The sequence below is a fragment of the Leuciscus leuciscus genome (assembly GCF_965113295.1).
Source record: "Leuciscus leuciscus genome assembly, chromosome: 1".
Taxonomy (NCBI): Eukaryota; Metazoa; Chordata; class Actinopteri; order Cypriniformes; family Leuciscidae; genus Leuciscus; species Leuciscus leuciscus.
In genome coordinates this window covers 36,853,949-36,871,007 of record NC_138725.1, presented here as the reverse complement: position 1 = coordinate 36,871,007, position 17,059 = coordinate 36,853,949, and the positions used below count along the sequence as shown (strand labels likewise).

The window sequence follows — 17,059 nt, the reverse complement described above, 5'->3', positions numbered from 1 at the left end:
TTTGGGTAGCATCATAAATCCACTTTTGATTAGTTTCTTTCCAAACATTAGCAGCGTCCTCCTCTCCGCTTCCTAAACCTGCGTGTATCTGTGTCACGAGTCATCGCTTTCAGAGTGTTTCTCATTTTCTGGCTCTTTGACTCCTGTCGCGTCTCTGTATCATGAGCTCGAGTGGACGATCAGTAAATGGAGATTGACTTTCTGAATTAAACGTCTCTCACAGACACTCTGCTCACGTCAGTCCCTCAAAAATCTCCTCACTTTTATCATGAGAACCCAAAACCTTCTTTTGGATCTTTTGAAATAAAAGAGTTTATTGTTATATGGAAGAATATTGTAAAAGTATTGTCTAATATTAGAACCAAACCACAGGGAAAGAAATAAAAGGTTTATGATATGAGTCCTTTAATGTGATTTTATGGAAAATATCTTTCAAATGTGTTTTTTTTAAATACCAAGGAGTTTTCCTTATTTGGTTTTTGGGGGATTTATTGTTCATTTATGACGGCGTCAGTCAGGACATTTTTATCTTTTGCATTACTTTGCCTGTAGAATATATGAGTGTTAAATTTCCAAACATTCCCTTTGCAAAAGTTGTGCCGATCAAGATTGAGTGATATTTTTGTATGAGCCGGAGTCATGTGACGCACTCAGAGATCTGATCTCACCGCCATCGAGTCCGTCTGGGATTGCATGAAGAGACAGAAGCAATTCAGATTAAATCATAAATGCATTGAAGAAACACCTGCAAACCACCATAAAAACGATGCACAAGCTGTTTTAAAGGTAAACCAAATATTTATTGGATTTTCTAGAACTATGCTTTTTTTTATGTTCAGCCTTCTTTAGTGTGTTATGTTGCTGTTTGAGCATGAAAAATGTTTGCAAAGTTACAAAACGGGAGTTATTCTCTATATCAGTTAACACTGTTTCTGAACTCCATGAAACTTGAGTTTTCTTCCTGGAAAAAACACGTCACAATATTCCTCATTTAAATAATTCATTTGCAGAATAAAGGGGCGGGGCCTGGTTGAGTTAGTTAGTAGTGTGTTGAAACTTATGGTAATTAAGGGGTGTAACATTTCCCAAACATGTTTGAAACAGTTGACCAATCACAACACACTGGTCCAGCTGACCAATCAGAGCACATTGTGCTTTTCAGAAGGAGGGGCTTCATAGAGACAGGAACTAAACAGAGCGTTACTGACAGACTAGGAGGAGGAGCTGCAAAATAATGGCTGTTTCTCAATATGCGTTCTTCAGTGATCTTGTGTCCTTGTGTTCTCGTACTACGTCATCATCAACCGTCGAAGTTCAATTCCAATACTCAAGAACGCAAGTACAGAGGACGCATGAAGTGCCCGGATGTGTCCTTGATATCGAGGATGCATCAAATGCAGACTTGAGAGAATCGAACCGCTAAAAATCCCAGAAGACGTTGCGGGCAGTCGACGTACGGAAGGCTGTAAGCTTTAAACTTCTCGTTCTCACTTAAGAGATTCCCGCTGCAAGCTCGAAATACGTGACAGCTCGTGAAAGTTTACATTTGGCGGTCTCTTTTGCTTCATTTTAATAAAGTGATAAAGACCTTAAGAAAGCGGCAGTATTTTTATTGGCATGTTAAAAAGAATCTTAACATTGACAAAACATAGGTAACACATAGGCTACTCATAAATACACATGGTAAAATAAAAAAGATATAAACTATGAAAACAATGTCTATAATAATATGAAAGAAATGTTTAAAAGGTTGTGACATATGTTTGTGATGTTGTGTTGTATTTGCCGAGATGGTCAGTTAAGCAGCATCGCAGCACATCTCAATTCTCATAAAGATGCGTTCTGTGTTCTCGCGTCCTTCCGAGTTCGTTCTTTCAAGGTCGCCTGGCAAGACCAGTCTCAAAGAGAACGCATGTCTGTTCTTTGCGTTCTTGGAATTGAGAAACAGCTAATGTGTTTTTGAACATTCAAAATTGAGACTTTGTAAAAGGGCATAATATGGCCTCTTTAACTAATAAATACAAACTTTTTTCATTATTTTTTGAAAACATACTCACTTTATAGCATTTTTTTTCTTCTCACAGTACTGTAGTTTGCTGGTTTCAAGCATCTTGGAGCAAAAGTTAAAAGAAAAGTTTTTGTGACGCTTCTAATATGTCCACTGCCATACAGCTGCATTTTATTCAAATACAAGTTTGTATTGAGGTGACTTAACAGGTGTTTCACATCACAGCTGGTTTGATATCCTGTATATTTGCACAGCTGGAACGCTGGCTTGATCAATCAGCATGTGGAACTAGAATTATTCGTTTTATCATCATTGATGATTATGCATAATTATTGGTTTTTCAGCACCACATGCAATCATGAATGTGTTCATTCCCACATCAAAGCCCTTGCTGGAGTGTGTAAGGCACCTTAAATCAAACGCTGGTGTTTGTTTGTGTATCCGAGCGTCCGCTGGGGGCTAATTAAGCGTTTAGCGCATGATTACGGTTTTATGCAGTTAAACGCTGTTCGTCTGCACACAAACTGACACGTTTCACACACATCTGTTTTAGCACAGACCGCCCAGCAGCTGTCATTGTTTGCTTAAGGAGCATCACGATTTGTTTTTATTTTGGCAAACACTTGTCTGAATGACTGATGTCATTGATTTATTTTTTCCTAAATTTCATTTTCTCGTTTTAATTTTTCTGGATTCTGTTTTTTTTTTTTTTTTCGGTATACCGTTTTAATGGTTACATTACATTTTAGTCTATGTAGATGTCTAATTAATTTAAATTTGAACAATAATTGAATAAAAGTTTTAGAAAAAAAAAATTGTAAGGTCCTATGAAATCCTTTTTATTTATTTTTATATTAATTTATTCTTTACATTTTTTCCCCCTAATTCCAATTTTTACAATTTTATTTATTCAGAAATCTTGTTTTTCATTTTTCATTTTTCCTGTATTCCATTTTAATACTTCGATTACTTTTAGTAATGTCTAATCAATTAACTTTTCAGTTAATTTTTTCAGAAATTCTGTCATTTTAATTATTTAATTATATTTTAACAATCAAAAACCATGCATAATTAATTAAACTCATACATGTTTAACCATTTAATTAATCATTCATGGTTTTTGATTATTAAAATATTTAGTTAATTAAATTCATACATTTTTAACCATTTAATTAATTATTAATTGTTTTACATTATTGGACCCTATATGGGTCCCCCCCCCCCCCCCCCCAATTAACAATTCCTTTTCAACCAGAGTGCTGCACAACATTGTTTAAAACACAGAAGGAAAATTGTGTGTGATGTTCCTTAAAATATTAAGTTATAATAATTATCATTTTTATAATAATATTATAAAAATGTATTATTATAAACAAAGCACACTGCTTGTTAACCACATTAAGCCGCTGCGCCCCTCGCCTCTCCACAGTTGCAAGGTGCCAATTATTTCCCTCAATATGCTAATAAAGGTGCTTTAGTGGCACATTCTCAGACTAAAGTCTTTGTCTGCTGTCACCAGGCTTTAATTAATGCCTGCTATTACCAGTGCTGGAGTGCTTGTGTGTGTGTTTGGGAAGCGCTAAGAGTCTCTCATCTCTATGGGCGTCTGCGCTGATACGGGCAGATAATCAATAAGACTCCCGGTCCATCAAGGCGTGTGTTTGAGAGGCTGGGGAAACACACACACACACTCTGGGGAGCCTGATAGTGCCGCATAAATCAAACGCCTCGTAATAAATGCCCGGAGACGCTCGCCGGACGCTTCTGCCAGTCACAGATTTCACAAACGTTCCCATGCCAGAGTTAATTGGCTCCATTCCTCCGTGTGTGTGTGGAGACACTTGATTAGGTCTCGCCGAATAAATCGCCGGACCCATAACCTGCTTGTTTAAAAACCTGTGTTTGGAAAGGCACGTAACGGGAAGGTCATGCAGGAATGTGAGGGGCTTTTAAAAAAGCTTTTACGTTTGGCAAGCTTTTGGGAAGTGCTTTTAGAAGAATTTCCCAAGCAATCAATTACAGCTGATGTTCATAAACGTAATGCTGCTTTACATTCAAGGTCAGAGAGATCTCAATAGCCGCTTTCCACCGAAATTACCCGGAATAATTTGTCCCAGGAACTTTTTTCCCCACAGAACTGGTGCTTTCTGCGTTTCCATCGCGGTCTAAAGTATCGTGAAGATTAGGGAATACAGTTCCCGCTGGATTTTGTCCTCCGCAAATAAGCTTAAAGTCCCCCTGTAGTCAATAATTTTATCCCTTAAGGGGGTCATCAGATGCCCATTTTCCACAAGTTGGTATGATTCTTTAGGGTCTTCGTGTAAAGTTTGTAATATACTTTAGTTAAAATTCCTCAATGGTTGTGTAAAAACCCCTTTTTACCTCCTCAAAAACAGCTCTGTTCACAGCGGCCAATTTCGGTGCATGTCTCTTTAAATGATAATGAACAACTGCTCACCCCACCCCTCTCTTTCATGGGGCGTGTCGACACAAGACACATAAATGGCTAAGGGCGGGAAATATGCTAATACTGGAAATATGCTAATACAGGAGAGTCAGTCAGTGGTCGTGGGCGGAGCATGAGCAAGATGACATAATTTTACTCAGAAAATCCAAACGGCTTGATTATTGAGAGTGTTTAGACTAAAAAAAAATAAAAAAAAAGGAATGAATGGATTTTTTGGTCAACCTTATCCTGTTTGTGTCTAGTCAAGTTTAGTCGACTACATGTCAGGCCATTTTAGTCTAGTTTTAGTTGTGAAAACTTTTACGCCATGTTACTATTCTGTGGTTGAGAGATTTTTAGCAACAGTGGCATTTAAAGAGGCACATATATCAATGCTATAAGTGCATTTTCTTTTGATTTGAAAGGTTATTAAGGAAAATCAAATAAATGCAGAACACGCTTCTTTCAAAGACCTGAGAATGCATTAAATTGATCAAAAGTGACATTAAAAACATTTATAATGTTACAAAAGATTTCAATTTCAAATAAAAGCTGTTCTTTTAAACCTGGAGAATCCTGAAAAATGTGTCACACAAAGATATGAAGACATTTCAACACTAATAATAATCATAAATGTTTCTTGAGCATCAAATCCTCATATTAGAATGATTTCTGAAGGATCATGTGACACTGAAGACTGGAGTAATGATGCTGAAAATTCAGCTTTGATCACAGGAATAACTTACATTTTAATATATATTCACATATAGAAAACACTTATGTTACACTGTAATACTTTTTCACAATTTCACAAATAAATGCAGCCTTGGTGAGAAAAAAAGACTTTAAGCTTTAAAAAAAAACATTAAGAAGCAAATATTTGACCTGAGAGTGTCAGGATTGACCAATCAGAATGAAGTATTCCTGAGAGCTGTGTAATACAACCCAGACATGTTCTTGACAGGTTTCGTGTGATTATCGCAGGATAAACAACCGCCGTGTGTAAGCATGGAAATTATGCATTCAAGTCTAGTCAGTGAAATGTCAGTACACAGTCAAAGACAATCCATAATTACCAAGTCATTTACAGATCTGTGGTGCAATTTTCCAGTTTGCGGCGTCTTCACAAAGCCTGACATTTCTCCCTCATTAGATTGTTTTATATTTCGGGCCTGTTCTCCACAGCCTCGTGCCACAAACACAAGCCTAATTGGAAGGAAACATGCAAAGCAATTAATCAAACAAAAATTAGGGCCAATGAGAATTCAGGAAAATAATCCACTTTGCATTTATAAATTTTCGTGCCATTACACGCCTCCAGCCAAACATGAAGCTTGTTGTGTCAGTGTGGAAAGTTTTGATTAAGCCGCACAGAATTAAAGTAGTTTATCATTCCCTGCTGCTCGAGAGTTTCATTCACTCGCTTTGCAATCTTTTGGCCATTTTTTTCCAGATGCAGGGGTTGGGAGGACGAGATTGAGTTTACGGCTCTGCGTGCCGTGCGTTTTAAGAGACTCTCGACTTGAATGAAAGAGATCTGACATAGACAGTAATAGAAATCGCTCGAGTTCACTTGTGAAATGTGAAACACTAGCTGAGGTACAAACTTACAGTGTGAGGCCACAGAAAAAGTGCATGAAAATCATATCACACTTCTCTGAGTTTCCTTTTTTTTGCTGTGTTTTGCACGACACGATCTCAGCTCTTCTCAAGCTCCTTCAGGACGCCCCGTCACGTCGGCTCACGCTGCACCCCGGCGGTCGGAGGAATCACTGCGTAGAGATAAAGACAGTTTTGAATGATGTTACTTCTTTCAAATTGAGGAAGACATCAATTAAATCTGTGCTTATCTCTACAAGCAAGCAAATGAGACCCGGATCCCAGCCGCATCACGCCAAGACCTGCCAGTGACGGATAACACGGCTGGATCGGGGCTTAGTCCCGCTTCACAGCCCAACACTCATGTCTGATTACTTTATTCGGTTCTCACTCTGGAATATAAATTATGTTATTATCTACATGTTCATAACATGCATGTTTAGGCCTGTATTTATGTACTTGCGCTACCTACCGTTCAAAAGTTTGGGGTTAGTAAGATTTTTCTAATACTTTTATTCAGCAAGGATTCAATAAATTGTTCAAAAGTGACAGTAAAGACATTTATAATGTAAAAAAATCAAACAGGTACTGTTTCAGAACTTTCTATTTAATTTTTTTTTATAATAATAATAACAAACGTTATTTATATAGCACTTTTCAGGCATAAAATGCAGTTCAAAGTGCTTTTCATAAAAATAATTTAGTCAAATATCAACAGTGACATCACATTCAGTAAAAACATACATCAAACGAGAAAAATGCAAATGCAACACAGGATAAAATACTAAAACATATGAAGGACAAACATAAAAGTAAAATTATTACTTCTTATAGGAAATACTAAAACATATAAGAGACAAATTATAATCACAGTTCAGAGTAACTCATTAAATGCTAGAGTAAAAAATATATGTTTTTAACTTTCTTAAAAATCACAGATTTTCTTTAATCTATATATAAAATCTATAACAAACCTCCAATAAACCTGCATTAGACAATCTTTAGGTTCTTGATGGGATATAATTAACAAGAGAATTGGCAATACAGCACAACCTCTGCTGGGCTTTTTTTACAATGAAGTCAATGGGATCATCCCACTTCAGATCCTGAGAGATGATTGTTCCCGAGACCTGAATGACTCCATTGCAGCCGCAGTGCTGTCCATGATGGGGAGTGTAGGTAATTGCTGGGATGTTTCTCCTAAAGTCCACCATCATCTCCACTGTTTTGAGCGTGTTCAGCTCCAGGTTGTTACCAGACAGCCAGTTGTTCGACCTCTCGTCTGTATGCAGACTCGTCACCGTCGTGGACGGGGCTGATGACTGTGGTGTCCTGCAAACTTCACTGAGGGGTATTTAAAGGTGCACTCATTTGTGTACAGGTAGAAGAGTATTGGGAATAGAGGACACAACCCTGAGGAGCACCAGTGCTGATAGTGAGAGTTTTCCCAGTCTCACTAGCTGCTGCCTATCTGCCAGAAAGCTGGTGATCCACTGACAGATTGGGGTTGGCATGATCAAGATCAGGTATTGAAGGCCGAACTAAAGTCCACAAATAAGATCCTTGCACAAGTCCCAGGTCTGTCGAGATGGTTCAGGATGTAGATTGTTTCATTCCCATGTAGATTGCATCATCCACAGACCTGTTTCAGAGCAAACTCCAGCAAGGCTCCAGTGATGTTCTTCAGGTAGGCCAACACCAGTCTCTCAAATGACTTCATGACAGAAGTGACAGAGACAGGTCTGTAGTCCTCTAGTCCAATGATTGTTGGTTTCTTGGGTACAGGGATGATGGTGGAGCGTTTGAAGTGATGTAGTGATTCAGTGATCTGTTGAAGATTGGGGCCAGTTGGTCATCACAGGCTTTTAAGCAGGCAGATGAAACACCATCTGGGCCTGGAGCTTTCCTAGTCTTCTGTTTTTTTAAAGACCCGGCTCACGTCCTCCACACTGACCTTAAGCTCAGGTTGAATAGCAGGAGGGGGAGGAGGGGGGTTGCAGGAGGTGTTATTGTATAGCCGCGTTTCCACCACAGGAACTTTTCCCAGGAACTAGGGACTTTGAGGTGGGACTCGGTGTGTTTCGACCGCAGGAACCAGGGTCTAAATGAAGTCCCGGGTTGAAATTTCCCCCTCAGAAAGTCCCTGATTGCAAGGCACTACTTTTCAAAGTTCAGGAACTTTCTGGGGTGGGACTTGAGCACTGAACTTGCTGATTGGTTGAGTTCATGCCGCATTTTGCCTAATCTTCAAGGTACTTTAGACCGCGGTGAAAACGCAGAAAGCAACAGGTCTGGGGTAAAAAAAAAGTGCCTCGGACAAATTGTTTCCGGGTAATTTCGGTGGAAATGTGGCTTATGTGTGAAGTGCAGTTAAGAGCGAGTGTGGAGTGAGAGTCTGGGCTTTTCAGACCTGCAGTAAAACACATTCAGATCCTCGGCCAGTTGTTGATTCTCCACAGATCGTGGGGGTGGTGTCTTGTACTTGGCGATGTTCCTCAAGCCGCCAAATTTTTGGATGAAAACTGTTTTTTCAGCTTCTCAGAGTATCTTCTTTTAGCCACTCTGATCTCCTTTGTTAGTCTGTTTCTGGCCTGGTTTTACAAGATGACAAAGTTGTCTCAGTTTTTGCTGTAAACCATGGTTTATCATTTTTGAATGATACAAATGTCCTAGCAGGAATGCACATATCCTCACAGAAACTGATGTGTGATGGTATGTGATGTGAGCTCATCCAGATCGGAGGCAGCAGAGTCTAGAGTTATACAGGCGCGCCGAGGGAAAAACCACAGAAAAGACTGACCATCATGGGAAAATCTCAGAGTATCTACTGTACGTCGACTGACTGCACTGTATTCTTCCTTTTGATTCTAAACTGAACTCAAATGGCACTGAGAATTGAGTAAGAGAGAAACATAAACCACTTAATAGGGGAAATTGAAAGATGCAAAATATGATACACCGGTGTTTTGTGTACAAAGTTTATTCTATGTATCATCTTTTTACTACTTTAATTCATTTTACTCTAATTCATTCCTTTATAACTGTTTTAATTTCCCTTGCTATTATTTTGTGCTTATTTTCTGTGCAAAGCACTTTGAATTGCCACAGTGTGACGTTTTAATTCCTTTCTATGTAAAGCATTTTGAATAACTGCTTTAATTTGCCTTGCTTTTATTTTGTGATTATTTGTATTCCTTTCAATGTAAAGCACTTTGAATTGCCATTGTGTATGAAATGTGCTATATAAATAAACTTGCCTTGTCTTGCCTAAAAACACTGTAATCAGTGCAATTGAAGTAGGCTTGTAAATCCCGCTCTGCTTCATTAGTCCATCTTTTAACAGTCCTTATTAGCTGACCAAATCGGTATACAAACCAGACAGTGGTCAGAGAGCCCCGGGACAGAGTGATATGCATCCTTTATTGTGGTGTACCAGTGTATTACGGTCTCTGGTGGGACATGTAACTATACTGGGACATGTTACTGCCTGTATTTTGGCAGTTCACGGGAGAGATTTGCTTAGTTAAAGGGATAGTTCACCCCATGATTTACTCACCGTCAAACAAGAAAAATATTCATATTTAAAACTGTATGAACTAAAATAACTAGCTTCCGACAGACGGCCAGAAGAAACTTCTTTCAAAAACATTCAAAAATCTTACTGACCCAAAACCTTCGAATGGTACTGTATATATCTTGTATTTCTGTGTGTGTATATATAAATTCATCTAGAATAAACAACTATTTCTTCTGTAATCTGACATAAAGTAAAAGAGGAAAGAAGATTTTACCCTGCAGGAATTGATTGGATTGTCAGAAGTGGGCGTTACATTCAGGTTAGGGTATGATACAAAATATGATGTTGTAAATAAAAGTTGTTTCAGAAGATACAGAGCTCGTTATATTGGTTTCATGGAAGTCTACCATGATGAATGTTTTCCTCTGTAATACTGTGCGCTGATGAATTGTGCATGATGTGACCAGGAATGTGCGTTTAGAAAGTAAGTAAATAGGGTCAATTTTGGTTTGGTGTTGACACTAAAGCAAGTTGATTCCTCCATCTGTTCCGGACAGAAACTAGAGCTCTTCTGAAAGGGCGGCTGGCGGGATGGAGGCAAAGCCACACAGAGCAGTTTGATCCCCATTGCCAGCTGAGAGCTGTGAAATGGCTGGTTTCCCCCTGCAGACCGTCAATGTAGGGCACTTACATTTAGAAAGCGGCCTGGATGTGAGCTCTCGCTCTTAAAGCAACAGACAGATGCTGTTTCTGTGCCAAAGTGATGCTGAAAGCTGCTGTTAAGGCCATGAATATGAAATCGAACCTGTTCAGGAGAGGTGTGCGATTCATTTTATGAACAATTGAGCAAACGGATGACTTACTTTTGAAGGAGGGGCCGAGCTGTATATAGAGAGCAGAATATCATATGACTCAAGGGTGCAGGATGCTTTTCACAAAAAAACACTCTAGCAATCACATAAAACACTCAAGAAAGACCGTGTTAGAATTAGCTTTGGAACAGCCTGGAAACGACCAATTTTTTTCTTTTTTCTTTTCTTTTTTTGCATAAAGTCGAACACATATGCTCAAACATATGGGTGAAGCTTATGAAAAACATGTCTATTTTTCACCCCAGAATCATAGATAAATATAGAAAAATGTTTTGCATTAAGAAGATGAAGCCTCAGAGCATTAGATTTTTTGCATAGTGACCAGGTTAATTTTAGTGTCATTGCCCCTGTTTACAGCTGGTATTAAGATGTGTTTTGGTCGATCGGATCACAAGTAGACGAGGGAGACTCATTCCCGTTTACACCTGGTGTTTTAATGCGTCTCTTTTGTCCACTTTCAACCATTTCTGTCCTGATGTCTTCGAGGGTAGGGTCTATGAGCGGGTAAATGTATGCGTTTTTCAGATGTTTCGTCTAATGGACAAAATAATTGCTCGCGCAATTTACAAATGAGCGTGCCGGGAGATGACGGGAAAATATATGGAGAGCAGCAGTTTTAAGTTTCAGCTCTGAAAGCCACAAACCCAGCTGAACGTAATGAGTGTGTGTTAGAAATCAGGAATGGAGAGAGAACATTGTGATTGATATGTTTTTCAACTCAAACCAAACTTGGGTCTCCAGCTGACAGGTCAAATCCTGTCTGGCTAGTGCTCTTCCATGTTTACTCATCAGGTCAGTAGGCGGAGAGAAGACGGTCTTTCGAAGGCATTTGATCAAAATGAGCATTTACATTACGAAAGCAATCCGGTCAAATGTGTTTTCAACTTCCTCTGGAAGTGGTTAAAAGTGTTCAAGCTCAAAACTTTTAGACCTTCTTTACACCTGTAAACTCGTCATTACAACTTGTAAACTGGTCATTTTCCGAGTGCTCCGACTTGACAACAGCAGATTAATTTTGCCATAGAAACGCATAATTTCGAGGATGTGAACCGCTCCGAGTAGAACGTCACAGGTTGTGATTAAGAAATTATAGTAATTACGACATGGTGTGAACGCAGCATAGTAGTCTTTGTTAATATTTTAAATGATAATTTATTTTTATATTTTCTGTTTGCATTTTTATTTTAGTTCGAGTTTTAGTAATTTTGTTGTGTTTTTGTTATTTGTTTTTGCATAGTTTTTAATGTTTTTATTTTGTATTTATTTGAGTTATTTTAGTTTTTGAACTTAAACTAAATGAAAATGAGAAATGCTGCTTTGGCAACTAGCTGAAAATGTTAGTTTTTATATTTTATTATTTATATATTTTTTTCAGTTAATGTTTGTTTTATTTAAAAATGTTTTCATGATTTTATTTTTAGTTACGTATAATAAACCTGATTTATTGACTTTTATTTATTTATTTATTTAATTTAATTTAGTTATTTAGCTTTATTCTGGTGAAAAACTTATGAAAAAGCTTAATGATCCTATGTTTTATATGTTTTATTTTTATTATCTAAATTTGTATTTTGTATGTTTTATTTGTATTATCTAAATTTGTATTTAGTTATTTATTTGTTTGTTTATTTATTTATATTTAGCTTTATTCTGTTGAAAAACTTATGAAAAAGCTTTATGGTCCTAAAAACAATTATATTTTTTCTCTATCCTAAATATTATTTATTTATTTATTTATTTGGTTGGTTGGTTTTCTTTTTAGCGAATAGAGTGAAATATGTGATGCATAATTATTCAGGCATTATAGCAAAAATAAATCATTTGTTCATGATAGTTTCCGTAGTTCTATTACAGTACGATGGAGAAATGACTATTTCAGAATCTTGTCTGAAAGCCGTTTAATCACATTTTCAGCTGTGTGTTTTATTGAAATGAATAAATTCCCCATGCAGAAAGGAGGCTGATGTTAATCAGGTCAGCTGGAGTGTGTTGTTCAGTGTCCGCTCGGAGATCTCTCAGCGTTTGATTAACATCCACAAGTGTTTGCCACACACAGGACACTTCAGAAAGAGCTTTGTTCAAGCCTTGGGGAATTTTGTCACTGTCGGTTGAATAACTCTGCCTTGTTAAGTCCGGATTCATTTCGCTAGACTGAATTCAGTGAATGATTCACACAATTAATGCAATATACTACATATAAAAAACATAATTGTGTGTTTTATTTAAGGAATAGGTTCACTCTCATATCTTCCCAAACCCGTACTTTCACAAAATGAGATGCTGTTCTTTCCCAAAAGCCGCCTAAGTTTGGGTCTGTTTCTCATCAAGCTATCAAATGATTTCAGAAGACTTGCAATATAGTGCACAAATGTGGACAACTATTACGGTGCTTTTTGTTAACTATAATAAGACGGATCATTTTAATTTCTCGCGTTATCGTATAATGAGGACACACACCCATGTGTGTCGCATTACTGACTTGGAGGGCGAGGGTTGTGACCCTGTTTTTAGGAGAAATAACTTCCAGCGCTTGAGGGGCTGTTTGACATTTGGTTTTGACATCAGGGCTGGGAATCTTCATCAAAAAATGTTAATTCAGAGAATGCACCACTTGGAAGCGACTTAAAGAGACAGTGCGTGTCTCGTCAAAGAGCACCATTCTTTAATTGATGTCTGGTGGAGGGCAGATTAACTAAAAGTGTGACAATAATTGATTAATGTTTATATGTTTCGGTGGGCACTACAGCATTGGTCTAGGATACAGCATCATATAAAATGAGTTGTTTTCCCCGTGATTGTAGAAATAATTTGTTTACTGCTGTATGTGTGAGTCATGATACATTTATTAAGCAACCAAAAGTTGGGGGAAAACTGAGACAACATTTGAGATTTAACTTTTTATTGGTTTTTAACAAAAGTTTAATAGACAGACCTACCATAAGTTGCAAGGTTGTTAAGTGATGATATATCCTTTTTCTTATTTGTTCTTAAAAATTGTGTTTAATTGGCAAATTCCCCATTAAACACTAGGCTACTCTACCCATCAGGGTTGGATTGAAAAATTATCTCCCTTTCAATTCAGTTCTGTGAATTAGAAGTAAATCTGTCTGTCTGTCTGTCTGTCTGTCTGTCTGTCTGTCTGTCTGTCTGTCTGTCTGTCTGTATGTCTGTCTGTCTGTCTGTCTGTCTGTCTGTCTGTCTGTCTGTCTGTCTGTAATAAAGAAACTAATAAAGATCACCATAAAGTCCCGAGTGGATTAATTACAGTATCGGTAACACTTTACAAAAAAGGTTAATTAGTTAATGTATTAACTAACATGAACTAACAATGAGAAATACATTTGTTACAGTGTTTATTAATCTTTGTTAATGTTAGTTAATACAAATCATTGCATGTTTAGTTGATGATGCATTAGCTAATGTTAACAAATACAACCTTTGATTTTGATAGTAAATGTTGAAATTAAATTTAATGAAGATTAATTAATGCTGCAGAAGTACTGTTCATTCATGTTAACTAAAGTAGTTAACTAATGAACCTTATTGTAAAGTGTTACCACAGTATCAAAACCGGTTTTCTGAAATTGTATGTCACGGACTGCAGTCCGTAACGTTTTTTTTATTATTTTTTTTTTTTCATGGACATCATGAAAAATCGTGTTCCAAACCGTGTTTTTGTCTTATCCTGAATCACTACGGTAGACCTATAATAAGCGTTTATATTGGGACTATTTTAGACTGGTACGGGTCGGCACCACTGAGGAGTAGCCCAGTACCTGCGTGACTCGACATATACATAATACATAATACATACACAGAGAAGTAGATCCAGCTACAATATCCTTCCGCAAGACGCATGCAGTTAAAAAAGTTACGAAAGTTGCTCTAGTTTTGCGCCAAAAGTTACAGACTGCAGCTTAAATAAGCAAATTAGACATTACCTATTTAAATATTCATACCTGCTTTTATCCCCCAACAATCTTCTTTTTGCCTCAAAAAGTGTACGTTTTTTTCTTGTAGCTGGTTGGTTTGGTGTTTTTGAAATCGCTGTGGGAAAAAATCTGTGCTAGAAAATACTTCTGTGGACAATCCCTATAGTGCTTCATTTGATGTGTATTATCCAGTAACCCTGAAAGGCATTGGAAATATTGGCACAGATTGCTTGTAGGGACTGCTGTGGTCTGACAGCGTGTGTTTTTGTCCTGTCAATGTTAAGCTGAAGTTGTTTTGGATCACCATTTGAAGCTAATTGATCCCGTCTCATCTTTCGTGCATTCGGAAAGCTTGACTTTAGCTGACTGTTTTGAGGCGTCATGGAAAACTTTTTTTTTGTTTCAGCAATGTTCCATCCAGAGATATTTTTTCTTTCAATCGCTCTCCTGACTTTCTTTATCAATTCGGATGAAAAGCAGTTTTCGGTTGGTGTTGTGAGTCTGCAAAGTATGTGTGTGTGTGTCCGTGTGAAGCAAAGGAAAGCTGTTTCCCGTCTGAAAGCACCAAACAAGTTCATTTACGCAGCGGAGTGAAGACGGGATAATTGGTCCCTTGATCAAAGCGGGATGTTTGAGTGGGACAGCAGCTAGCGGTCCTGCTGCTTTAGCATGCAGCGCTACATTGTGTAATTGGACTGTGTTTTCTGCTGTGGAAATGCACCTAATCACCTGCGCTTGTCTGTTCTGCTTTCACCCTCAAATCCACAAACCAGAAGAGACCGAAACAAGCTCTGTGATGTTTGAAAGCTGCACACTGATTACACCAAACACAACCTGTTTTTCCTCTCTCTTTTGAGTTGCATAGCCGGGACATCCAGAGAGAAAAGTAAATCTTTGTTTTAGAGTGATTTTCAGTGAGTCTTCTCATTAAAGTCACATTGTTGTTGTTGTTTACAAGCTTTTTTCACTCGAACTGCTCTGAGAGGATTTGTGTAACCAGATAATCTGCCATTGCTGATTTGCTTCAGCATTGTAGGAAAATTAAACCCGGTCAAAGTTTTTTAAGAAATGCAGCAATACATACTGTCTGTGTCTCTTTAATATTCAGATCGCTGTAACTCCTCAGTTTAAGCAGCACTTAAACCGACATCTCTTCCTCTTTACTACTAATTATAGCACAAAATAAACATGAATGAACATCAGAAGGTATGTTGTTTCGACCACAGAAAGACATCAATACACATTACACAACAATTTTCAAGTTCAGGTCCTCCGACGTTAATCTACTAACTCTCCTGTCTGGTTTGTTTGTCGGACAAAATGGTGGATTCAGCGTTATGATTGGTCAGATCGCCTGTCAATCAAACTCCTGGCAAAAGGTCAATTGCTTTCGCTCAAAGTATTGACATTTGTAAAAGCACATACACTATACCGGTGAAAAGTTTGTAATTGTTTCCACAAACATATGTAGCAGCACAACTGTTTTCAACATTATTAATCATCATAAAGTTTCTTGAGCATCAAATCATCTTTTCTAAAGGATCATGTGACACTGAAGACTGGAATAATGATGCTGAAAATTCAGCTTTGTTCACATGAATAAATTACATTTTAACATAATATATTACAATAAAAAGCTGTTATTTTGAATTGTAATAATATTTCAGAATTGTACTGTTTTTACTGTATTTTTGATCAAATAAATGCAGCCTTGGTGAGCTTAAGAGACTGTTAAAAAACATGAATGTATTTTTAAAACCATTTATGTGGTAAACATCACTCACTTCTTCAGAAAATATAGAAATCTGGTTCTTTTCATGCAGTCCTTCTATCAACCACGTATCCCTGAGATCATTTAGTTTAATTTCAGTTTCAAGAGTAAACGCTGACGTCTAGCAGAAATGGAGCAAAATTGGTTTTATTATTTTTTGTTTGTTTGAGGCTTAAAAGCTGCAGTTCTTACAGTTTAGTTTTCCGTTTCATCATGTTTTCCTCTCTAAAACTTTTTTCTATATGTGTTCATGATAAGTCTTGAGGGATTTCTGCTCTTCTTCTGATTGCTGTACAGATGTTTTCTGCTGTAAACAAATATGTCTGTATTCGTATCCGTCTTCCAGAAGCATCTGCCGAATGGATAAAGTGTCAGGAATGCTGTGTCTTCTGTGTAGAAATGGCACAGGCTCCGTCACGCAGATTAATTCATATGGAATACATTAAACCACACCAGTTTTTCCCTCGTTTTCTTTTAACAGATAACCATCCACACGACTACACCAGCCATCTGGATCTCACTGGGTCACACACACCTAAAATCGGTGAGTCATTTAACACCTTTGTTTCCAGGTAATTCAATCACTCATTTCGTCCGGAGTTGTGAGAACGACGCTCAGAGTTTAATTGATTTATGATGACATCAGTGTCTTCCACATCCAGATGGTTTGAAGTGTGAAAAACATGGTGGATAATATCAGTGCGGTGTAGATTTTGAGAAATTAATGAGCTAGATTTTATCTCCAGAAAAGATTTTCATAATTAGCCTCATCACAATGAGCACTGATAATCTCCATTACTCAAGATGCTTAACTCCCCGGCAGTCCTCAAGATCAGAGACGGCTTTCACCCAAAAATTGATTGGGGAAAAAAGCAGGGCTTTGACCAAAAAAAAAAAAAAAAGGTCTCTTGACA

General features: G+C 37.5%; 1 protein-coding gene across 3 annotated transcripts in view; it reads left to right on the top strand.

Annotated features, from left to right (window-relative positions):
- LOC309495082 (shisa family member 6) overlaps nucleotides 1-17,059 on the top strand; it is a 95,911-nt gene that overhangs the window by 66,328 nt on the left and 12,524 nt on the right. For all 3 annotated transcript variants that reach the window (XM_082164633.1, XM_082164632.1, XM_082164631.1), the window contains exon 6: nucleotides 16,627-16,689. In XM_082164633.1, coding sequence (XP_082020759.1) covers nucleotides 16,627-16,689 — 63 coding nt within the window. The remainder of the gene's footprint in view (nucleotides 1-16,626; nucleotides 16,690-17,059) is intronic.